The 26,507-nt window shown below is 37.1% G+C and overlaps 1 protein-coding gene across 1 annotated transcript in view; it reads left to right on the top strand.

Moving 5' to 3' along the window:
• KYNU (kynureninase) overlaps positions 1–26,507 on the top strand; it is a 128,571-nt gene that overhangs the window by 40,588 nt on the left and 61,476 nt on the right. Inside the window, exons 4-7 of the mRNA XM_025431153.3 lie at positions 14,286–14,368; positions 23,389–23,450; positions 25,091–25,162; positions 26,376–26,450. Coding sequence (XP_025286938.1) covers positions 14,286–14,368; positions 23,389–23,450; positions 25,091–25,162; positions 26,376–26,450 — 292 coding nt within the window. The remainder of the gene's footprint in view (positions 1–14,285; positions 14,369–23,388; positions 23,451–25,090; positions 25,163–26,375; positions 26,451–26,507) is intronic.

The following is a 26,507-nucleotide window of genomic DNA, read 5'->3' on the forward strand; positions in this document are numbered from 1 at the left end:
TGCATATTAATGCTTCAAGCAATGTAAACTACATTTAAAAGACTTCTGAGAAAAAGGTTAGGTAGCTAGCTAGCTTTATTTTGTCTTTGCTTTGTTTTATTTAGTCTTCTTGCTTTCTGTCATGGTGGCCCAGTCACTGTCATGCCCCGTGTCTCTCTGGTGACATCATTGGTGTTTAAGGGGCATAGTCAAAATCGTGTTGTGGCCCATTCCACCGCCCATCTTTGATCTCAAAGCGCTTGTTCATTATTTCCTTGGTTCTAAATATTTAGCTTAAAATTTTACCCTGGCCTTTTTCAGCTAAGGTTATGTTGTGAGGAAAACTTTTCCTATTGGTTGAAGGCCTATGGATTAATTGCTAAGAGAGAGATTAACAGAAATTTCTCTCATGGGCGCTGAATTCACTGGATAGCTAGGGGTAAGAGTTTATATACCAATTTAACTAGAGGGGGCAGTTTTAGGGCTTCATTAGGAAGTATAGGACGTTCTATTGGACCTTTTCATTCTGATGATAATGGGCATATCCCTCCTGCCTGAAAGCTCCCTGAGTGGGAGCTTGATGGCATCTGAATTTGCACCTCCTGGTGTTGAGTCACCTTCTGTCTGTGAGTGGATTAATGGCGACTGGATCTTCAGGAGACTCTCCTTAAGTTAAGGAACGTGTCTCTCGTAGGCTGTACTTTGTTCACATGCTTTCAGGTTGAGGTAATCTTGCCACTATGGTGGGCTGTTGGTCCCTTTATTTCTGTTTCTGACTATTGCTTTTGTTTTTGTACTAAATATCCTTGCATATGTTTGGTTTGCTTCTAGATGCAGGGCCTCCCATTATTGTGGTGAGCTTTCCTGATTACCTGCTCCTGTTCACCTTCTCTGGTGCTACTTCTGCCCTGCTTCTTAGCTGATACCCAAATCAGACCAGTGCCTTCCTCTCTTTTTGACCAGTCGCTTTCAAGAAGGACTGAGTCCAAGAGAGCTACACAGTACTAAGTACTCTCATGCAAACTGAAATTATTCGCTCAACAGAAAAAAAATATTAGAAATTTATAATCTTAACAATAACATAAAAATCACAGTACTTTTGACTAAGTGAGATAGATATTGTTCTGGGATATTGATACCAAGTCTGAATGGCCATTCATGCCATATAAAGTAGGAAATAGCACTTGGCTCAGGCTGTTATTGGCCATGTCTCTGTCTTCAATGTCCTATCACAGACATGCTACCTACCTATCTACAAAACAAACCATTACTGTCCATTGGGGAGCCCAACTTTTTGATTCATACAGCTACCACCTTTGATTACTTATGCTAAAGGAAAAGTCAAGAGGAGAGGCATACTTAGAAATATTTTTGGACCTAAATGATTTCTTCTTAGACTTTAAGTTATTCAACACAAAGCAATGAAAATAAAGTACTGTGGGTTTTAAGTGCTTATTGTTATTTTCGACTGTATTTAATTTCTAAAGTAGATTGGTTTACTTGGGATAATTTGTTTTGTGAAATAACAATATTTAGATATTTTTAACATTCTGAAGTAGAAAAATTTTATGGTGACTTGACTCATTTGATGTATGATAATTAATTACCAGCCAACTGGGGCTATAACAATAATAAACAGCATTAATATGGGGCCTGTAGGTCTGCCAGAATTTTTTTAGAACATTTAATATTGCACATTTATATGTTATAGATTCATTAATGGCCCAGATTATTTAAAGGAAAATAACATGGGTTAATAATCATAGTGGGGAAAGTTCAGCTAGAAGAGAAAATATATCCATCCCGAAGAGCACATTGTAAGTTGAGAAATGTATATTATGTCCCTAAGATGTAATCACAATATTTTAAGTCTTCTGTGTTGTCATATATATCAGATAAATGGTTTTCTTTCTTTTTCATAAGGAGCCAAAACTTGACCCAGTTATATCTTTATAGGGATTCTTCTAAGACCAGTGTGACACTTTCGGGAGGTTTATTTAAGAAGAAAATAGTCTAGGGGCTCCTGGGTGGCTCAGTCAGTTAAGTGACTGCCTTCTGCTCAGGTCACGATTTCAGGGTCCTTGGATGAAGCCCAGCATTGGGCTCCCTGCTCAGTGTGGAGCCTGCTTCTCCCTCTCCTCCCTGCTTGTGCTCTCTCTTGCTATCTTGTCTCTGTCTCTCAACTAAATCAATAAAACCATAAAAAAAGAAAGAAAGAAAAGAGTCCGCTGAATTACATATTAGGAGAAAACTGTGTGGTTTGTGGATGGTGAGTGACTTGACAGGGCAATGTGTGCAGAGAGGGTGCTGGTCCCTGCAGACACTGCAGTCTCATTCAGTTTCTGTGTTTCTTATTAAAAAAAAAAAAAAAAAAAAAAAAAAGGTGTACTCCTTATTAATATTATGGGCATGAGGGCATCCCAAGTGGGAAAAACAGGAAACGCCAAAAAGATCGGTGAGATATGAGAGCTAATGGGTCATCCTAGTAGGGGAAGGGGAGGATCCTGTAGGTCATTTCCAGGAGAATAAAAGATTTTTAGGAAGGATGAAAGGCACTTGGACGAACAGGTAGGAGATGTGATAGGTTGTGACAAAGTCTTCTGGATGAGGTGTCAATCTTTTCTGGTTGCTGAAATTCCTGGGGAGGGATTGATGATAGTTGAGTTCCTTTGGAGGATCTGTCTTCAGCCAGTTGAGGAAGTTCAGAGGAAGCTTGTCCCTACACTTGCTGTTTTTCAGGTCCTTCAGCTTGAGGAAGATTGTGATGTCTTATTTATTTCCTTATGGGTCACAGATTTCTTTAAAAATGGTGACATTAAGGAAGACTATGATGTCTCATGTATTTCCCTATGAGTGGTGCAGGGAGGAGCTTTATAATTCTGGCTACTTCATATGTTGTAGGATGGTTACAGCAAAGTCCTGTCTCAAAGAGGATCCTCCATTAACTTCCTAATTAGATTTTACATCCTGAAATCTAATTTCGTGAGCAGCTAGCACTCCATAGGCATCTCCGAGAACACCTCTCTAGGGGAATGATTTATGCCGGGGTCCTGAGAACTGTCTGCCATGCCCTATTCCTTTCCAGAACTTGCAAAAGAAGATTGCAACTATGCAGCGAGTATTTTAGGCAGTTTTGAATGAGAGCAATGTAATCTTTTTCTTCACTCTGATACATATGCTTAAAACTGCACTGTAATCCACTCTTTATAAAGACAGGCCACTTTAGTTTGAGTTTATTGGGGTAACAACTTCCTAAATACATTTCACCACCCCAGGCTAGTGGACTGACAAAAAAGAAAGAAGCAGACTCTGTGTGTGATATTTTAAAGGTGGGGGAGATGCCAAAAGCATTGCAGGAAGAAACATACTCTTAAAGATTATTACCACAGTGTCTACCAGAGTGAGAAGTAGGTGGCCTAATATTCTAAGATATAAATTCTCTGAGGCAGAACATAGAATTTTACTACCTAAATGTAATAAGATGTATTGTGCTATCAGCAAGGCCATGGAGCTCTATGTGATTAAAATAAAAAAAGGATCCAAGTATCTGCCTTTAACTACCATTTAATGATAATGATTTTTGTCTTTAGCATTTATATTGGAAGTCAAGAAACAGGCAAGCTGCAGGCTATCTAATAATAATATGAATAATAATAACTAGCAATTGCCCTTCTCTTCCTCCTTAGCTCTTACAGTCTCTATTTATTCTCCAAGAAAGTCCTCTTCCCTCATCTCAGTTCATACGGTAATCAAAATATTAGTTCAAAAGTTGCATTGTACCCCACATGCCTATGCAGGGAGTTTTAGCATTAGATTTAGGGAAGAGTCAGAAAAGGGGTGCTATGCACCAATCTCTTTCACATGTTTTCTCAGTTATTTTTCACAGCCATCCTTTAAGGTACATATTGCCACCCCTTTACTTTTACTTTTACAGGCTTTATCAGCTTATAATACATGTAGTCTCATAACCAACGGTGACCTGGAATTGGCACAGAGCAGGCAATGAAAGCCAGTCATTAAATATTAAGGATTTTGTTGATGCCAAGAAATGGACCACAGGGAATATTCACATCATGAAAATCAACAAAAGCTAAAAATAGGCATCCTTTCCTTCTGTAACCCCAGTGCTCTCTTAGGGAGAAAAAAAAATCATTTTCCCCACACTCTTTTGAGTTCTTAACTGAGACCCCTGTGATAAAAAACAGATTAGCAAAAGAAAAAAAAATGCACAGGCTTATTAGCATGTATAGCTCTTATACACATGGGAGACACATCAGGGACAAAGGAATTCCCCACAATGACTTAGAATTCAGGCTTAAATCCTATCTTAATAAGGAGGGGGAGGAGGAAGTGGGCCACTTAGGGGAGAATAAATGATTTTTTGGAAAGAGGAAAGAGCCTTTAGAAGACCAAAGATAGGATAGATTGTGAAAAGCCCATCTGGGTGTGGTGTTGACTTGTAGTCTCCTCTCCTGTGACAAGACTCCATCTTCCCTGGTTGATGAAACTCTTGGGGAGGTGATTAATGTCAACTGAGTTCCTTTTGAAAGATCTGTCTTCAGGCAGATAGCAGAATTCAAAGGCAGCTTCTTGCTGCACTTGCTGGTTTTCATGGGTCTACAGCTCAACAGAATCAATATACGACGGGGACATATTTCAGGGTGACATGTTCTGCTACCCTTCACCTCTGAAAGCAGGTTTTCCAGTCCCTACTGCCTGCTTACTGAATTTCAGAGTGTAGACTCAAGCACAGTTTGCACTATACAAAAAATACATGGTCAGTCCTTTCCTCCATCTTTGGGGTAGTTTTTGGATTCCTAAAGAATTAAGAACAATCTGGTTCAGAGCTTCCTGCCACAAGTTTGCCACAGCACACTTAGTCACTCCCACCTTGATTCTTCGTTTCAGTTTCTTCCATATTTCAAATGTATTTGCCTTCCTCATTTAATGGAAACTTCTTGAGAGTTGAAGTTCTCTCACCTATTTTGTGTTTTGCCTTATGCTTACTGGAATATTTACTAGAATAATAAAATTGAGCTAGAATATGGTAGATGAAATTGCTAGAAAATAGGTCAAGATGTAATGTTGGCTTTGATGATTGCCAAGTTTATTTATCTATTAAAATAGTCATCATGAGTATACTCAACGTTTTATACACTTCTATTTAGTTTACAGCTTGTAGTATTTAAAAACTGAATTTATAATCATTTTAATTTCTAGCCTCAAAAAAAAGCTACATTTTAGTAGCGATACTACTATGTGTTACAGGTATACAAGTGGACTGTTTAGTCTTGGAAGTTTAAAAAAATAGTTTTCAAAAAAAAATAGAGTTTTCAAGTATTACTTTTGGTTTAAAGAAGCATGATTTTATATTAAGACACAGGAGGGGCTAGATAGGGAGAGAGAGAGGTAGGGGGCTATGAGATCAGCCTCACAGAAATTCCCAAAATGTGAAGGTGTAAGGAAACCATCAATAAGGGAACACTCCAGACCACCCTGCCCTAGGTGTCCCAGGGGGAGTCTTATTTATGACAGTCTCCTGTGGTCAACAGAAGAGAAGTAAGCTTATCACTAGTCCTTGATCAATGGTGCCACCAGTAGAGAAGTCAAAAAGATTTAAGTTCTCTGGTTAGCTTTCGATAAAGACCAACCCTAAAGGCCCTCATCAGTGGCAACCCTGTTGGGACTCTTTTTTTGTATCCCTGCCTCATCAACTTCTCTATCACTTTACTGGCTTTCCTGTGTGAGATTCATCTTTCTTGGTGAGACAAGAACCTGGCTCTCCCACTTCATTTTGGTCCTGAAACCCAAGATCACTCCCATGGAAGGCTGAGTAAAAGGGGACTCTCTTTCATTCTTCTTTCTTCGTTCTTTCTTTCTTTCTTTCTTTCTTTCTTTCTTCCTTCTTCCTTCCTTCCTCCTTCCTTCCTTCCTTCCTTCCTTCCTTCCTTCCTTCCTTCCTTCCTTCCTTCCTTCCTTCCTTCCTTCCTTTCCTTCCTTCTTCCTTCTTTCTTTCTTTTCTTTCTTTCTTTCTTTCTTTCTTCTTTCTTTCTTTCTTTCTTTCTATCATGTGAGAGGTCTCACCCTTGGATAACCTCTTCTTTTAACAAATAGAACAACCAGGCACCTCTTAGCCAGTTAAAGGCGATAGTGTGGCCATCTGTCTCAGGAGACAGGTTTCTGGAAGAGGGTTTGGTCAATTGGCCTTCCCAAAAAGAAGGGAATGTTGGCCTAACCCTACCCAGATATATTGTCTGTTCATTGACTTTTTTTAAATGGCTTTCTCTCGACTCAGGGATTTACCTATAGTAGGGCCCTTCCAATCTCCGAGGACCAGTATGCCCTTTTAATCAGGGATTCATTTCAGGAAGAACGTTGCCCACATAAATATAAGACTTTTTCATTTGAAAGTGTCTTTTGTGAGAACTTAGTTCAGGAGGAAAATCTTTTATTTTTGCTGCCTGGTAAGACATATGTTATTCTGTTAGGCACAATTTAGGCTTAATCACAGCCAGGAATTAAAACCCAAGTTATCGGAAAGCAGGGGTGGAGCTATTTCTTTATATGATAAGTTGGAGGGAGCCCAGCGTTTCCTGGACTATTTATTCCCTTTAGAATACTTGTGGCATTAAGGAGGGAATTAACAAAGCCTCAGCCAATTCTTTGACTGGTGGCATTAGCACCTGGGACTTTTTTTTTTTTTTTTAAAGCATACCCATTTCTATTTTTTTTTTTTTTATTTTTTTATGATAGTCACACACAGAGAGAGAGAGGCAGAGACACAGGCAGAGGGAGAAGCAGGCTCCATGCACGGGAGCCCGACGTGGGATTCGATCCCGGGTCTCCAGGATCGCGCCCTGGGCCAAAGGCAGGCGCCAAACCGCTGCGCCACCCAGGGACTTTAATGGGTCATATAGTTGTGGCTTTCTTGTTCCAACAACAAAAATACGAAATTATGATGAGTGGGTCTGCACCCCTCAACAGGGCCATGCTTGCATATGGGAGCTTAGGTATGTGGGCAGAAAAAAGCCCAGGGGTAAGGCAAGGAAGCATAATTGCAATTTGCTTATAATTGTTTGGACTGATCAGGGCTAGGAATGTGAGCGAATTTACAGGACCAAACGATGAGAGCTCAAATCAAGAGAGCTCTGAAGAATGAAGTCATTGGAAAGATTTCCTGCTTCTTTTAAGGTTCATCTGGGGAGTGCACAGCCTCTGAACCTGCCCTTTGGTTACCATTAGTGACGTAGAGGTCTCCTACGTGCATAAAAGGATAGAGACCGGCCCTGGGGGGGGGGGGGGGTGGAGGTCACACCCCGCCCCCGGATTTTTTGGAAAATCCAAGAGACAAGGAGGGTCAGGGTGATGATGAGTAAGAGTGGCTACTCCCCCGGCCCAATCCCTCCTCAACCCAAGATGTTAGGCCACTCTTTCACCTTAGGAAGGGAAACCAGGAGGTGCCTTGATTCACAGGGGAGTGAGATGCAGGGACACCTGCATAGTCACCTCTCTGTAGTAGGTAAGGGGCAACTGACTCCTACCAGGATTGTGAAATGAGAAACAAACCATTCTCTGTGAGGACTCCTGGACTGGGTACCGCAAAATTGGATAATTTCCCCATGTAAAACTTTTCTGGTGTTTTCCATGCGTTAAAAATAGCGGGTTCATCAAGGCAAGGTAAAATAAGAATATGATCTTCATGGCAAAGCGAGGTCTCTTTTTCAGTTCCCTAAAACTCTTCCTTGGGATGCCTTTTAACCCTCTGGAAACAATTTGGATTACAAAATTTAGAAAAGGACTGATCTCCTGTGACACTGCATGGCTCGATGAGATTTACCAGTTAGATCTCTTCTGCAGGAAACAGGGCAGACAGAAGTACCTTATGTCCATCCAGGCTTTGGGGTCTCTAAATCAGGACCCAGACCTAGAGGCCTCTTACAGAATGTTTCCCCAAACGTGTCTAGCTGGTAAACTCCCTCCTGACAAACTGGATGATAATGAGGCCTCTTCTGAGTAAACCCAGGGCCCTGGAAGAAACACAGGCATGCCTAGCAAGGGGGATGCTGATTTTCTCAACCTGTCTTTGTTCTTTGTAATGGACAAGGTGAGGGGTGAGGGCTTCTCCCTCATTCATTTCCCATGTTAATGGCTATAATTGGAGCCCAACTATGGTTAGTCTATATCAGAATGGGGACTTCAAGGAATATTCCCTAGCAGCTGTTGAAACTCCCTTAATTTCTAGAAAGTTCCCTGTCTTCTCTGAAGACTGCCTAATTCCACTTGGTGGAAAAACATGGTCTTTGCAGTGGATGAGTGTTAGAACCAGGAACGTTTTTCTCTGTTTGGCTGCATTTTGCCTCTTCTATCCCCCACTCTGCTCCTCCTGCTTCTACGCCACCGCCACCTCGGGTGCAGTCTCCATACACCAGTCACTTCAGATTTCCCCACCAGTGTGTCAGGTAAAAATTGACAATGTGGAACAAACTGATTGACTTCTAAAAGTGGACCCAAGTGGAACATAATTCGATATTTAAACTAAGTTAAGTTTGGTGGTTTAATGTCTTTAAAGTTATCAGCGTTAAATATGAAACTTTAATTCTATCGAGGTTTGCTAAAGATCAAATAAGCTCGGGTGATCTCCACTGTAATTTGTTAGCAAAAAGATGTTTTAAAATGATGATTGTCTCGAAGTTCTCATGAGTAATTGTTAAGATAGCTTTCAAAGTCTTCATTAAACTGAAACTTTAAAGTCTTGCTTGGATGGTAAGTAGGATTCAATTCATTGGACATCTAGGTCTTTTCCAAATAGGTTAAAGTGCTACAGCATTGATTACTGGATTTAGGTTTGTGCTTTTTGAGTTATTGCAGAGAAACTAAATCTGTTGTTTAACATGTTCTGTACTTAACTGACTCATAAATTTGCCATCTGAAGAATTCTGGTGTGACAATTCACAACTGATTACTACTTAGTCTTCCTGGGAGACTAAGGTTTCTAAGAGTTGAAGTTCTGCTAAATGTAATTAAGACTGATAAAATAAGGGAAGCAACATATATGCAAGAAAAATCCAAGGAATGAAAATACATTTTTGTTGAAGGCAAAAAATAATAATTTTGCCCTAAACAAGACTGGTTGTTTGGAGAGATAGCTTGGATCAGCAGCAGCTTAATGTAAAGGAAAGCTGTGAAGCAGGAGAGCCAGGTTCTTGTCTCATGGAGTCAAAGAATGAATCTTGTGGACGAAATAGAGTGAATAAAACGACGGCGTTTTATTAAGTGAGAATACAGAAAAGTCTCTCAGGAGCGTGAGGGTCCTAATAGGGTTGCCAATGTGGGCCTCCACCAACAGTCTTATTTAGAACTGACCAGGGAGCTTGTGGCCTTATCATTCTTGTGATGTCTTAATGTTATCGCCAGTCCTTACTCAAATCTTTAATGGCTTACTTCTTTTTAGGGTCTGGTTATTCTTTGTTGGTCACAGATGGCTGTCATCAAAAGGACACCTTCCCCGCCTACACCTAGGGCAGTGGGGTGTGGTCTGGTTTGTTCTCTTATCTCTGGTTTCCTTACACCTTAGTATTTTGGGGATTTCTGTGAGCGTGATCCCATAGCCCCATATCTATTTCTCTCCTAGCCCCATTTGTCCCTTACTCAGCTGCAGAAGGTTTGTGGTAGGGAAATCTTTGGAAAGGAATTTTACATGTGGTCAGAATGGACTAAGTTTAAATTAAGGGATTTTCAAAGTACATGGATATAAGATTAGAATTATACTTTTCTTTCTATTCAAAAGACAAGTTGTTTTGGATTGTTGGTCTGCTCTTGATAAGAAAATGTAAACAAAGGCACTTTCTCTGTTGTCTGCCCAGAGAACTAGTTTTTATGTTTTGTCTTTATCAGGTCTTTGATCACGTAGTTAAAACTTCTCAGTGTTAAAGGAGCTAAATTTTGCCAACAACTACGTAAGCCTATCTTTTTGCCTTTGGAATCTCTTATTTTTTTTTTTATTTTTTTTTTTTTTGGAATCTCTTATTGTCACTTTGGTTAAATAGGTTAAGTTTTGTAAAGATCTGTAATTCTATCTAGGCAAGTGTTTAAAACTTTCTAAGGTTTTAACAAACTTCTCAAGATTTAAATTGTAAATGACTCATTAGGTCTTTTTATTTGATATGTTAAGTTACTCTGGAGGCACTGTTAAATGATAACTTACATTTTTGTAAATGCTCTAACTATTCTAGATGATATGCAATTCCTGAAGTTTCAATATGTTTTAATACAATGTCATCACTTGATATTTTGATCATTGAAGTGTTAGAAATAACCTGATTTCCTTGTCAGCTATATTGTAAATTGTCATCTCATCTGGTCATTAACAGAAATGTCCATTTCTGAGTTTTTTGTCACTTATAATTGTTCTTATTGTCTTGCAAAATGAGTTTCATCTTCAAGGAGGTTCATAAAAAGGACTTTAGGACAAATACACATTTTTGAGATCTTTAAGATCAAAACTGAAATGGGTAAGAACTTCCTAAACTCAAGTTGCAGTCAAATTAAACCAGCATAGCACTGTGGGATTAATTGAACTAAAAAGACTCATTTTATAGTTTTGTGACTCTCGTTTGAAACTCTGCTGGTTCTCTAATGTTTGCTCTCTCAGATTCAGGAAACTTTCTCTTAAGGTATCCGTGACTTACAGAGATGTGATAAAGTATTCATTTGTGAACAAACTGAGCATTTAACTTTTCTCTCTACCTGACCCTCTGAAATTCAAAAGGTCTTAGTAAGTGTTCTTCCTTCCATGGCAATCATAGTCATTTGCATAAGCTCAATAAGAATCTATTTTCCTGGGCACTTGAGTGGCTCAGTTGGTTAAGCATCTGCCTTCACCTCTGGTCATGATCCCGGGACCCTGGGATCCAGTCCCATGTCGGGCTCCTTGCTCAGCCCTCTCCTTCGCCTGCAGTTCCCTCTGCTTGTGCTCCCTCCCTCGCTTTAGTGAGAAGGCTTCTCTCGCTAAAAAATAAATAAAATCTAAAAGAAAGAATCTGTTCTCCTTGAAACAAGACACCATTGGAAACATTGGTTATTTTACCAAGACTTTGACTATAATGTCATATGTGAGAGACATGCATAGACTCAGATATGAGCAGAGTTAACGAAGGTTAACTTTATGAAACTTGGAGCCATAAAGCCCCTTGGAAATGGTGGTCTGATACCTTGCTTACAGAGTTCCCAGCAGCCTTACTAGATGAGTAAAGAATGTCACTTCCTGGCAAGTGCAGGAACCTCAAGGTATATTACGGACTTCATCAAGAGAAATCTGCCCACATCCACAGGTATTACAGGCTCATCTGATGGCAAGTACTTGGCTTGGTGTGGAGAGGCTACTAAAAGTTCAACCTAGAGATTCTTTATAAAAAGTTCCAGCAAAGCAGATTTTAAAAGGTCTATATGATAATCATTATTCTTGCTGAGCTTATGTAAATAATTAGGCCACGTTTGTCAAAATTGGATTGTTTTTGCAAACAAATTAGTCTTGAGTTGGCTATTTGGATTTAAAATACAGGTGATTTGAGGGCAGCCTGGGTGGCTCAGTGGTTTGGCACTGCCTTCAGTCCAGGGCCTGATCCTGGAGACCCGGGATCGAGTCCCATGTCAGGCCCCCTTCAAGGAGCCTGCTTTTTCCTCTGCCTGTGTCTCTGTGTCTCTCTCTGTGTCTCTCATGAATAAATAAATATTTATTTATTTATTTGTTCAATCTTAAAAAAATAAAATGAAATACACATGATTTGGGACGCCTGGGTGGCTCAGCAGTTGAGCGTCTGCCTTTGGCTCAGGGCGTGACCCTGGATTCCCTCATCGGGCTCCTTGAATGGAGCCTGCTTCTCCCTCTACCTATGTCTCTGCCTCTCTGTGTCTCATGAATAAATAAATAAAATCTTAAAAAAAATAAAATATGGGTGATTTTAGGAAGAAAAATTGTCTCAATAACACACCTTTGCAGATGTTTAATTCTAGTTCTGATTGTCTTTAAATGTTGTTTGCCTAAGCTAGACCTGAGATCAACTTCAGAGAAATTGCCACAATAGCTCATGTGTAAACAAACAACTAGAAAATGGGATTAATTCCTCAACTAGCACCTTGACCAATTCTGCATGGCTGGATGACAAAATTGTTCCTTTAAAGCCACAGCATACCCCACTGTATGGGGTTGACTATGGACTTAAGGAGAATGGATGGCCACACTTCTTTATAATTGAATGGGATGATGCACTTAGGGATGCCTTTATCTCTTGAGACAAGTTTTCTCCCACTTGTGAGTGATTCCTTATATTTAGGATATTGTTAAGGCTGGACCTCAAACAAAGAAGGCTTCTTTAAGATTTTATTTATTTATTCATGAGAGAGAGAGAGAGAGAGAGAGAGAGAGGCAGAGACACAGGCAGAGGGAGAAGCAGGCTCCATGCTAGGAGCCCTATGTGGGACTTGATCCCGGGACCCCGGGGTCACCCTTTGAGCCAAAGGCAGATGCTCAACTACTGAACCATCCAGGCATCCCACAAAGAGGGCTTCTTGATGGTTTTATCTCTTAGTCATATTGATACGGGAGAGCTTGGTCCTTGTCTCACAGAGTCGAAGAATGAATCTCCCGGACACAGGAGAGTAAGTAAAGGGATAGAAGTTTATTAAATAAATATACAGAGAAAGCTCTCAGGAGTGAGAGGGGTCCTGACAGGGTTGCTACTGAGGGCTTGTAGTGTTGGTCTTTTATTGAGAACCTAATCAGGGAACCCAAATCCTTTTAACATTATCTATTGATACCACCATTGAGTAAGGACTATTGATAACATCTTTAATGGCTCACTTCTTTGGGGTCTGATTATTCTTTGTTGGTCACAGATTACTGTCATAAAAAAGACGCCCTCCCTGCCCACACCTAGGGCAGGGTGGTCTGGCTTGTTCCTTTATCTCTAGTTTCCTTATACCTCAGCATTTTGGGGATTTCTGTGAGTCTGATTCTGTGGTCCCCTATTCTAGCCCTGACTAATCCAGTTTGTCCCAAATTCAATATTTATTCTAGAAGCCACCTCCACTGAGGTAAAATTGCAAACAAAGGCTTTAGCCAAGCATACAACAGACCTCCTGGTAAAAAAGGGCCTCACTATGGGACATCCAAGACTTATGATAGGACTGCAACATAAAATAAGCTAAACGGTATGGTTGCTGAGCAGGACTCTAAATGAGACTTCCCAGGCACTAGATACATTCAACCAAGAATTAAGTGAAGTCAGAGAAGGACATCTCACGAACTGTACCACTATTGACTATTATTGCTATTCCATTTAGGGTGTGAGGAGTTTCCTCACACGTGCTGTTTTAACGTTACAGTTAACTCCCACAAGGTGTCCCAATTAATAGGGGACATTTTTGATCAAATAGGATCCGGATATCCACTGATCTATTTGACAGAATTGGTCATTGGGGATCTTATCTAAGGGATATGTTCATAATTTTCGGCCTAATACTTGTTTTATATTTATCCTTTTGCATGTGCTGATGCATGCACCATTTGCTGTTCATCATGACCCCCGGAGGGATATCGTGCGGCCTTGGACTGACCTCTGGATAGATTCTAACTGCCACAAAGCCCACTGACCCATTTTAGCAGGAAGCTGCCAGACAGATTATCATACCATTCCCTAAGGGCAGTTAGGGTTACTATTCCACGGGGAGGAATGAGTAAGGGACAGGCACAGGTAGGAAGGAGAAAGGGCTATGTGATCAGGCTCACAGAAATCCCCCAAATGCAGAAGTGTAAGGAAGCCAGAGATAAGGAAACACTCTAGATGGGCCCTAGGTGTCCAAGGGGGAAATTTTATTTATGACAGTCTCCTCTGGTCAACAGAAAATAACCAAACCCTAAAAACAAGTAAGGTATTAAAGATGTTATCACTAGTCCTTGATCAATGGTGCTGCCAATAGAGAAGTCAAAAAGATTTAAGTTTCTTCCAAAAGACCAACCCCCAAAGCCCTCAGTGGTAACCCCGTTGGGACCCTTCTCACTCCTGAGGGCTTTTTCTGTATCCCTGCTTCATAAATTTCTCTCACTTTAAACTCACTCTTCTTTGTCCTCAAGATTCATCCTTTGACTCTGTGAGATAAGAACCTAGCTCTCTCACTTCAATGAAATTACTAAAATATTACAAAACTCATTTAAAAATGTCCAGTTGCTAATGCTGATACATGAAAATTTACACACACACAGATACACACACAAACCTAATAGTGTTTATGTCCCTTTTCAATTTCAGGGGAGTCTATGGTCATGAAGTAGGAAAACGTCCTTGGATTACAGGAGATGAGACTATTTTAGGCCTAATGAATGACATTGTAGGTAAGTACAAAATGGATTTTTCCCAAAAGAATCATGAAGGCATTATCATTTAGATATAAAAGTAGATTATAAAGTCTAAAGTCTTATTGAAGAACATCCTGGTTTTCTATTTTAACCCATAACAGTGAAGAGTGAGCATACCATTAATTGAGACTTGAAGGCTATAGAGAGCATAATTGGGTATTTGGTACAAAAATAAAATAAATAATATTTAATAAAATAATAAAATAAATAAATAAAATATATAATATTTAATTATGTTTCCATGTATGTTTTAAGACTAATATTTACTCCCCATTAAAAAGCACATGCATTGAATTTATTTATAATTAAGCTAATTTCATAAAAATCTACCTAAATGAATGAATGAATGAATGAATGAATGAATTTTCTAACACTTCATTATATGATAAAATAAACATTAACCTTTACATGCTAAAAGCCTAAAACACCAATCAGGTTTTGGCTCATTTCAATTTAATCCACTGTGACTAATTTAAAATTAAGCCAAGAATTGTTGGAAATAATATGGTTGTTTTATAATGTGTTTCCTAAAGTGAGTTATGTACTCTGGGTAGTACTCAAGATAGTTGTAGATGGCAAATGTGTTAACATTTTGAAAAAAATATTTAATCGGGTTGAATGTTGAGCATTCCTTGAAATCTTTAATGATATTTAGGGAATTGAAAAATAAAAATAATGATATTTAAGCAACTGGAGTGGTGTTACTTGGAAATATTTAGAGGATTTAGGGAGATCCCAAGTTTAATAATGCCTTTTCAAATCTCATCCCTTTATAGGCAAGTCTAAAAATATCTTTATTGCTTCGTCCCAATTGCGTCTTTGTCAGTGATCAGAAGACAAAAATCAGTATGAGCTGGGAGAAAGTGGAATTACAGTGAGGACAGTAGGACTTACATCCAGAAAGAATTATACCAATTAACAAACTTAAAAACCTGAGGACTACCTTGTTTATTCAGAAATGATTATTGAACCTCTGCTGTGTATCTGTCAAGACTTGTGGTGAGGAAGTAAAATATTGAGTAAAAATCTTCACCATCTGTATCCCATGGGGTATCCTTAAGGGACTCCCATTACAGGAGGATACCAAAAAAAAATTATATTAATATAGACACATAACCATATAACACAAAGAAATACAAAACCAACCAACCGACCTTTGGGATTAGTGCTTCAAAGGGGAAGTGATTTCAAGTTAATGATGGAGGCCAGAACACAAGCATTTAAGTATTCTTTTTTTCTGAATTCTCACTAAACAACACTTAGTGGAATTTAAAAAATAAAAATTAAAAAAAAAAAACGTGAATCTCAAAGAAGAAATAGAATAGTGAAAGAGATGATAGCAATATTTTGGGAATTGACTAGCAAGTGGACAAGTGGTAACTGTCTTTGTTAAAAATAATAATAATAAAATCTTTTTAAAAAGCACAAACCAAATCTTAATCTCCCAATGGCAAAAAATGGAAAGCCACCTGCTTTACACCATGTATCCTTCAAAAATTTGGGAATTACAATAAGCGTCTCTACAAGTGGGAGTAAAATAGGAATAAAAAGAGATGTGTTGAAAGTCTGTTTAAAATTCAGTTAGGGGGCACCTGGGTGGCTCAGTTGGTTGAGCACCCACCTTTTGCTCAGGTCAGAATCTTGAAGTCTCAGGACTGAGCCCTGCTTTGGGCTCCCTTCTCAGAGGGGAGTTTGCTTCTCCCTTTCCCTCTACTCCTCCCCTCATTCATGCTGTCTCTCTCTTACTCTCTCTTGCTCAAATGAAGAAATAAAATATTTTAAAAAGATAATAAATGAATAAAATAAAAATTAGTTAGAATGCCAGGTCCCTTTGCCCATTCCATGCTGCCAGGTGAATCCTTCTCCCCAGACAACCTGGTGAGTCTCTGGAGAAGGGAGAAGAAGGCTCTCAAGGGAGGATATGAAAACTATATTAGTCTGCTTAGGCTGTCATAACAGAATACCACAGTCTGGGTGACTTCAACAATGGATGTTTTCTCACAGTTCTGGATGGAGGCCAGAAGTCCAAGATCCAAGTGTTGTTTTCTGGATGGACTCTCTTCCTGGGTTGAGTGTCCACCTGGCCTTTTCTCTGTGCATACTCAGAGTCAAAGAGAACTCTGATGTCTCTCTTCTTAGAAGGACATTAGTCCTATTAGATAAAGACCTCACCTTATGATTTCATTTAACCTTTATTACCTTCTATAGACTCTCTCCAAATATAGTCACATTGGGAGTTAGGACAACCAGGACACACTTTAGTCTATAATATATTTCTTAGGGAGAACAAAAGAATTAAATAAGTGTTTATCTACTCTGTTCTAACTTATGCAGGAAACTATAAAAGTCTTCTCTCTGATATTTGGATAACCTAAAGTATGAGTTTTCCCAGTACAATGGCTCAGCAGGGTCACTTTGCAACAAGCCTCATGACGTGCACAGTGAAAAACACTCATGTGTGATACAACCCAAATTACTAGACTTTTAAGGAAAATTTATTTTTAGTTTACGAACTGTATGGATGTGTTACCTATTCAGAAAGAATAGAAAGGAAAAGAAGAATAGAAAGAAGAAAATAGAAGGATTGGAAGCAAAAGCAAGTTCCACTTCTTGCTAGCTAATACTGAGTAATCATTATACCATATAAGTTTGTTTTATGAGGTTATATTACAGGATCAGAATATTGACTTCTCATTTAAAATAACAGATTTAAGTACATACTGAAAGTGATCCCTTCTGTTTCAAACACAGAGAGATAATAGGAAAAACATTAGATTAACAAACATATAGGAACACTAAAGATAACAAAATAATAATAATAAAATAATACAAAAATCTCTACAGACCAGAAATAGCACCATTGCTAAAGAGAGGAGCAAGCACTTGGCAGCCTGGAAGCACATTTTTTGCAGGGCAGCACGTGAAGCCAGGCTGAATGTGCAGGTCTGAATCCAGACCCTCCCAAGGAGCTCCAGGGTGAATCTGCACAACTCTGAATGCCTGAGGCTGGGACCCAGGCCCAGAATATTGGACAGCCAGGGCCGATAAAGACAAAAACCTACCATCTCCCACCAGCCCAGTCAGGCTCTTGGGAACATGGAGCACTTGATCAGGTGTCAGCATTACCTAAGCAGTGTGCGTTCTGTTGGAGGAAGCTACCAGCTGAAGCATCCTCAGTTGTATTTAAAAGTGTGTTAAATAGCTGTTTGATAATGCTTCCATTTGTGTTCATTTTTAGGAGCCAATTATATTCATTCAAATGTCTAACATATAAGTCAAAAACCTGAAGACATCCTGGATTAATTTGACCTGAGCATGTATGTTTTCCTTAGCTGTGGGTTGTTCTTTTCTTTACTAGGTTTGCTTTCAGAACATAAACTGCATTCTAATCCTGTTATTTTGTGCTTAATATTTATCATCCTCTAAAAGAGGAGTTAGGATGTTTATATACAGGCCAGGGAAGTGGGAAGGTGATATTATTTTGTGAGATATATTTATGAAGCCAATAAACCCTGCAAAAATATTTCCTTTGACCATTTAAAAGTTTATAGCTCTATCACAACTTATTAAATATGCAAGTATTTTGTTTGCCTGGCAAATACATCACAACAATTACTGAAATTTCAAATGAGACATCTCTCATTATAACTACTAAGGAAAATGAAAAAAAGAAAAACCTACTAGTCAGATTTATTTAGAGAAGTAAAAGGAATGAATTTAGTAAAAAAATAAAAATATATATATATATTTATCTACTCTAGCTTTTGGGATTTTTCTGTGTCTTTGAAATACCATACAAAGTTATCACACATGGAGTGGGTAAACTTCATTGTTTTTTGTGGGTTTGTACTGAATACTGTATTAATGAAATTACAAACTTTTGATCCTGATGATATGGGATATAAAAGATAACAATTACTCATTGAAATGAGTACAGTCACTTGTGGAAATGAAGCCCAAGAAACAATATACATTTTGTTTATTATATATATCATAAGTAACAATATGCATATGTAATAAATAATTTATTTAAGGTAGGTAGATGATAGTCTTTCCAGAATCTCAAGCCATTTATGATAAATACATTGTAATATTTCATTTGAAATATTGTCAGTGAATGAAGGGGATTTTTAGTTTGTGATTTTATTAAATGCCTGTTTTGTTCTTTATAATTCATATTTTATCAGGAGAAATATTTCTGCTATTTTTTGTTGACAAAGGATGTGAATTGACAGCGTCTACAAAAGTGTATCAGAAACTATTTTAAAAACTTGGTACTCTTTAAGAAAAATTCCAGTAACTATTATCCTCCAAATTTCTTCATTTTTAAAAATTGTGTATATTAGAGAAATTAGGTTCTTAGGTCAAGTTAAAAAATGAATAATATTTCTGTTTGTTTTATTAGGAATAGATTATTTTAGAAAGTGTTTTTACATATATTTGTGTTTATGTTTGTTTGTGTGTATGTTTGTTGCAAATCCCACGCAGGTTCCCTTTTTACCTGGGTCCCTAGGAAATTCTGAGGAAATTTGATTGAATTGGAAGTAGCAAAAACTTGTAACAGTTTTTATTTGTTTCCCATCTGTATACATTGTACCCTATTGTTATTTTTTATCATTCTTCCTCACTTTGTAACCCAAGAAACCTTAAATCTTCCTTGGAAGTAGATGCTGCATAGATCATGAAATAATTAAAATAATTACGTGGTAAGTACAGTAAAAAGCAACAGAAGTCAAATTTATTTTTGCTACTTGCAAGCTACCTACTGTGTCATAAACAGACACATGTATATTTGGGGAAATGATTGAATCTTCCAGGTTCTTAAAACCACAGCCTTTATTTCCCCCATAAAATTTCCCAAAAAAAGAAGTAACAGAAGGATAATAAAAATTATTTTGTGTACAAATTGATAGAGTGGTTAGGAGGAGGAGGAGGAGACAATGAGCAACTGTATTTTTTCATAGACACTGAAAAGAATTTCAATTTCAGATGAGAAGAAAAACTGTTAATAAAACATTTTATATAGAGCCAACAATTCTGCAAAATGTGGAATAACTTTCTCTGATAATTAATGTCATTATCAAGATGCTAGAAATAGAATTGCTGAAGAATATTATTAGTATTATTATTAAGCCTACTTCTCCCTGGGTATGTAAAAATCGCATAGGGCTGGATACATGCATTTCAGCTTATAAAATGTTGTAATGTGGACATAAATTTGCTTTATGAAACTTGTGGTTGGCCCTCCAAGAAGTAATAATCCCTAGAAGCTGTCTCCAGTTAGGAATCCTCAAGCATGCACTAGCCACCTCTGGAGGCCATAGGAATGTACTACTTGAGAGACAGAGTGAAAAGTTCTCAGACTTAGCCTGACTGCAAATCTACAGTAACATTTGCATCTGCTTAATTAATTATACAGAACATGGATGGCAGTTAGGAGATCCATCACAAATCCTCTTATTAAACACTCAGCAGCTTGGGGCCCTGTCATCTTCTCTTGGCAAAATATTTGAAATTAAATTAAAATCAGAAAGATGCAGAGGAATGTTGGTAATGAACATGGGCTTCCTATATTTGATTTACAGGGAGTGGATAATGTAGACAGTTTCCCAATGTAATCTGTAACAAAGATTTTAATCTTCTTCTCTTCTTCTTCTTCTTCTTTCTTCTCTTCTTCTTCTTCTTCTTCTTTCTTCTTCTTTCTTCTTTCTTCTTCTTCTTCCTTCTTTCTTCTTCTTCTTCTCTTCTTCTTCCTCTTCTTCTTCTCTTTCTTCTTCTTCTTCTTCTCTTCTTCTTTCTTCTTCTTCTTTCTTCTTCTTTCTTCTTCTTCTTCTTCTCTTTCTTCTTCTTCTTCTTCTTCTTTTTTCTAAGAGAAGGTTAAGATTTTGTCTTAATTCCTATCTATGAGACTTTAGGTGAGTTAGTTCATCTCTTTGGATGTTAGTTTCCTCATTGATAAATATGGACAATTAAAGTAAAATTTTATTGCTTACTGTGAAGAATATGTGAAAAAATGCAAGTCACACATTTAGAAGTACTAGAACATAATAAGGACTCAATAAATGTTAACTTGCCAGGCATTGAGGTAAGAAAGCAGTGCTTGCATTTAACTAGGTTACATCTACTGGTAAAGCAAAAAATTATGTTCAGTAAATAAAATAAAACAAGCAGGAATGCACACACTCTTCTTCAGATGAGAACCCTGGCTCATACTCATCTTGGATGAAGTGATTCAAATCTTGACATTTATTGCAGTGAGTTGTAGATGATCTTCAAAAGTAAAGATTCTTTCAAATCCTGATAAACTTTCAGGAAGTTTTTTTTTTTTTTTTTTAAGATTTTATTTATTTGAGAGCGAGAGAGAGAGAGAGAGAGAGGCACAGACATAGGCAGAGGGAGAAGCAGGTTCCATGCAGGGAGCCCAACGTGGGACTCGATCCCAGGTCTCCAGGGTCAGACCCTGGGCTGAAGGCAGCACTAAACCACTGAGCCACCCAGGCTGCCTGCTTTCAGGAAGTTTTTAAAAACTTTTGCCTGCATACTTGTAGTTCTTGATGTTTCAACAGTAATTAAAAAAAAAAAAAAAAAAAAGAAAAAAGAAAAACAAATAAAAAACTCTTAGAAGAAAAAAAAAAACAAAGGAAAGCAACTCGAAAGAATTTCAGTTTACTTAATTATTTTTTAAATTTTCTTATGGAATGCTGATGATATAGAAATATCTTAGAAGAACAGGTATTGGTTTCAGAAATGCAATTTGAACCAAAAGAGATAGGTCAGATGAGTATATTTTTCTTTAAAAATATGCTAAAAATCAGACTGATTTGTGGTGCTTTAGTGTTAGGAACCCTTGATTCTTTAGTGCCTGAAGTAGTTATAGATGAAATAAACAATTCTGTTAATGTTCTGAAACTTTAATATTTACATCATTCTCAGATATACCTGTGTACACATGAACACACATTAAATAGACTGACCGTCTCCTTCAGAAAGTTCAGTAGCAGGTGAGGAAAGCATTTCATGATGTGCTTGGTTGAATTTGGAGTGTTCTAAGATGAGATAATTTTTGTGCATGGTGGCAGATAAATTATTCAAGTCAGTGAAGGGTTATTTACCAAGAATTGATCCAAGTGTGAATATGCTACTGAAGGTGAGAAAGTAGGTAGCACAGGGTCAAGTGCATGTCTACATTAATTGAGCCTAACATAACTGGTTCATTGCCTTCTATGTAAGAAAAATTTTAGGTGATCCAAAATGAACACTATATTGTTCGGAGAACTAAAATTCTCAAGGAATCTACAATTATTTTAATCAGAATACAATTGCTAAGCTAAAATAAGAAGTCTAACCTTCATTAGAAAGTCTCCTTCCCTTCCGGCCTTACCAATTTCTTTGCTTTTTGTTCTGTGGCAACAAACGTATGAATTCTTTTTTCTTCTCATTACGTTCTTTCAAATGCCTCTCTATGAATTCTGCTCTCTTTATGAAATTACTTTCCTTCCTTTTCTCCTTTCACTTTCCCTCCTAAAATATTTTTGGAAATACGTGGTTCTCAGAAAAGATGCATGTAAATAGCTAACAGGGAGTTAAGCATAGTATTAGATTAGATATCTCAGATAATATTTTGTTTTAGAAATAACAGTAAAAATTCATAGCATAATGCAAAGAAACAAATATAGAAAACTGGCAGTATTTCTTTTACATATTTCCAGAAGATTTTCATATTGTCGGAGAAGACATATGCCACTGTATGCAACATAAGGTTATCATATTCATATCTATCTCGTAAGTCTTTGACAAATTTTTTTGGTGCTCGAAATGTAGAATGACATTGGTCTCACTGTCCCGTGACTTCAGACACTGTCCACCTTACAAAGACCAGAGATACATCCTCTAACCAACTGTTTACCAACATTGCACATCAAATGGAGAAATCCATCTGTTAAATGCAACACGATGTTTTTCTCGACTAGATGACTGTGATGAAATATAAAATCCTAAATTACACACTTATCTCTAGTGGCCTCCCCTCGAGTGAACTTATCCTGAAATCTATCTGTAAATTAGTTATTTTACTTGCTGTCTCTTGTAACATGGAACTATAACAGAAGCACCTCTTTGGATATGAAATATAGGATTTGTATTATACATTTTCTCTTAACACTTCATACAGCTTTACAAACAAAGGCCCAAAACCCATTTTGATCAGTGATAGTTAGGAGATTTTCCTATTATACAGGCCTAATTGCTTTTAAGAGGCATTGTAAGAACTAAAAATATGAAAGTATTATTGTTGTTATTATACTCTGGGTTCTTAAGTACCCAATGTATGCTTTGTCTCGGTCTATTTCTAAGTGCTCAAGCCCTCATTACTAAGAATTAGATCAGATTATGACTGTGTAGTGGATATCTTAATTTTGCATGTGTTCTCCATCAGATAATACCTATCTGTATTAATTATCTTGTATCTCAGTGTGTGTGAATAAATCCCAGAGCTATTTAGGTTTTTGTGTTTGGCTTTCCAGCTCTTTTGTCTTATAAACTATTATATATCTCACTGTAATAACAGTGAAGTATGTTTGGCAAACTAGCTCTCTTTTGTTAAAAGTACGTTTTAATTGGACGTTAGAAACAACCAGTTTTAAAAATGTGATGGTCCTGTTTACCACAAAAATGTACTCTGTGGGAATTCGGCAAACTATCTGATAATAGGATAAATAATTTTTAGTTTACAGGAAAAAGCAAATGCTTCATTATTTTGTAGCTGTTATTTACTATATCAAAAAGCAAGTATAATTTTAGCTATGTGCATCTGAGTCCAGGTATCGCTGATAAAATGAGTCAAGTGGGAAAACTTCCATTTCTTTGTGATGACACATCAAATATGTCCTTATCTCTAAAAGCATTAGGGATGAAGGAACGAAGCCTCCCTACTCTGTTTTTCCAAGTAACTTCAGCCCTAATAGAAAAACCTAAATTATGATATGTTTACTTCGCAGGAGCCAATGAGAAAGAAATAGCCCTAATGAATGGTTTGACTGTTAATTTACATCTTCTACTGGTAAGTATCCTTTCCCACCAATGTTTAGTGTACACTCATTTGTAGAATCTGACATTTTTCTATCTTTAATTCATGAGCATCTGGTGGTTTACTTATTTAAAAATATGTTGTGAGGTTATTTTCATTTTTACCAGGAAATGCTGGACTATGATAGAAAGGCTTCTTCATAATCATGGGAGAGTTGACTCTTGCAAAGAGCTTTAGAATAATGAACAGTTCTTATCTCAGAACATAAGGAATAAAAGTCTCAGTGGGTTAAAAGCAAAACTGCTTGCAAGCATACAAAACAATGATGTACAAATGCTAGCAAACACTGAGCTTTTCAGAAAGATAATTTTCCAGTATGCTGGACGTTAGCAGGGTGGGATTATGGATCAGTTATGCTTTTACAGACTAATTTTTGGGGAGTAGGTTAAAAACGAATTAGAACATAGAACTAAATTAGAGAAAAGGCATCTAAGTATCTTAAATAAGTTACTGTATTTAAAGTACTTCCTACTTCCTGTGTGTGTGTGTGTGTGTGTATATATATATATATATATATATATATTATATATACCTTAAAATGTCAAATATATTCTTGATTTGGAATATGGTGTCTGTGGTAATTGCTTGATGCTTTGAAAAAGTTTTATTTCATTTTTAAGTGATTTTTTAGAAACATGTCTACATGACCAAAGCACATAATGAATATACCGATATTTTATGTTAAGAAAAATGAAATGACTGTTAAATACCCCTAAAGGAACATGTTCACAGAGTATATTGAACATGATGGTAAATAGCATAGTTTTAAGTTCAGACACTTCAGGGTTTGATTTCTGGCTAAGTTACTTAATGTCTAACTTTGGACAAGGTTTCGGTGATGTCTAAATCTTCATTTTCTCCCTTGTGAAAGTGAGGACAAGCATACCTACCTACTAGGTATGTACAAGGGTGGAATAAGATAATGTGAGAAAATTACTTTAGCACCCTGAGCAGTGATCAACACTGAGTCCACAGTAGCCATCCTTTCTTTGTTGCTATTGTCAGTCAAGGTGTATTCACCAGGTAAAGGGTGGCGGGGGGTGGGGGGGGGGGGGCGTCGGAGGCAGGGAGAGGGTTCCCCTGAACAAATGAACTGCTTCTCCCTGGTGCTTCTAGAAATGTCAAATGTTTCATGTTAGGGCTGGGGCACTTCCAGGTGGACCTAAAATAAAATCACACAGAGTAATGAGACAGTGGCAATACGATGTACTAGAAACCAAATCGGCAGCCTAAGATAAATCAATATAAATAAGATTCATATAGAACATATTTCAGTCTTATAATAGAGCAATTACCATTAAAGTCATTGGGGAGATAATTTTTCAATTAAAATTTAAGGGAAGTTTGAGAATTTGTTTTTATCTCATTCTATGTTGTCTTCCAAATTTGCTTTGCCATTGATAAATGTAAGGAGCCAATACCTTCTTCTATTTTATAGTTCAATAGAAATAAGGCTAATTAATTAGAAAAGGAACCCTTGACAGACATCTAGATGTGTAATTAAGTCATGCCTTTAAAAAGCTGGAGATTATAAAATGAGAGTATGATATAAAATGAACAAACGTTTTAAATTGCGCATTAATGCTTTTCTCAATAAATCCATTTCATTGCAGTTATCCTTTTTTAAGCCTACACCAGAAAGGTATAAAATTCTTCTGGAAGCCAAAGCCTTCCCTTCAGATCATGTAAGGATGCTTCAAATTATATTTCTATTTTTTCGACTCTTCCTAGAGGAGTGTACCATTTGCCTGTGTTGAATAGTATATTCTCTAGTCTTTTTCAAGTAACCTTACAACAAAAAGATCTGTCAAATGCTTCTGATTAGGCATTTTAAAAATATAGATTGTAGCTTCATTTCTTTTGTTCAAGTAAAACATGTGTTCGGGGAGGAAAGGATTGAATAGGAACATTGATTTATTAGTCTTTTTAAAAACATTGAGCGAACCGCTGGTTTAAATCAAGTGCAGTTATAAATATTTTATTAATTCTTGTTGCTGTTTTATTTTACGAAATCAAATCAATACATACCCCAGTGCTAAACCCTTTAGCTACATAAAATAGGGAGAAAACTTTTATTTGTCTCTAGCATGTTAGCGTAGTTATCGGTGCTTCATTATTGAAAAAACCATTAATTAAAGATTAAAGGTACTTCTTCTGGTTCATTAAATCTTGCTTCTTTAAGAAATTTGCTTGTTCCAGATAGACATGGATAAAAGCATATTGTGTGTTTCATTTTTAGTGTTAGAGAGAAAATTGATTTGTCTTTCTATTATCATTGTTAACTATTCTGACTCACATCTTGTAAGTTTAAGTCATTCGATTATGTCTAAATTAATAGCCATTACTTTACTAGCCATTACTTTACTAAAAAGGATCAAAACCCTAATATTGAGAAAAAATTCAGGGTCCCTATAATTTCCCGTTCCCATTCATATCTTATAGTCTCAGTGAAGGGAACTTTCTGATGTCCTTTCCTTTTATTACTAGTTTAATTTTAAAATGTCCTTTCCTTTTATTACTAGCTTAATTTTCCTATGAGCTAGCTCAAGTGTACCAAGTCCACACCACTCACTATGGTTATTCTGTAAACTCCAGTTTTGACTTAAGTCAGGTGATTTAAAATCGTCTGTAAGTCTCTTGGAACTCCCTAAAGTCTAGATGATCCTTATGCGTCCATCCATTTCTAAAATATAGTGCTTCAAGGGATGTTCAGATTTCTGCATATAAATTATATTAAGCTATTCTCTTCTGGTGTGTTCTGTTCAGTGCCTTTTAACCTTGACTTTACATTTAATACAATGATATGCTTTTATTATTATTTTATTATCTCTTTTTGGAGTTATTTCAATGTACTTCTGTGCATTGGACTTGATTTAATAAATCATCCTTCTTTTCCAGTATGTTATTGAATCACAGCTTCAACTTCATGGACTTAACGTTGAGAAAAGTATGCGGATTATAAAGCCAAGAGAGGTATATGAGCAAAAGAAATAAATATTCATTATGTTTCTATTTAGTATTGATTTTTTT

Source organism: Canis lupus, chromosome 19, assembly GCF_003254725.2.
Source record: "Canis lupus dingo isolate Sandy chromosome 19, ASM325472v2, whole genome shotgun sequence".
Lineage (NCBI taxonomy): Eukaryota > Metazoa > Chordata > Mammalia > Carnivora > Canidae > Canis > Canis lupus.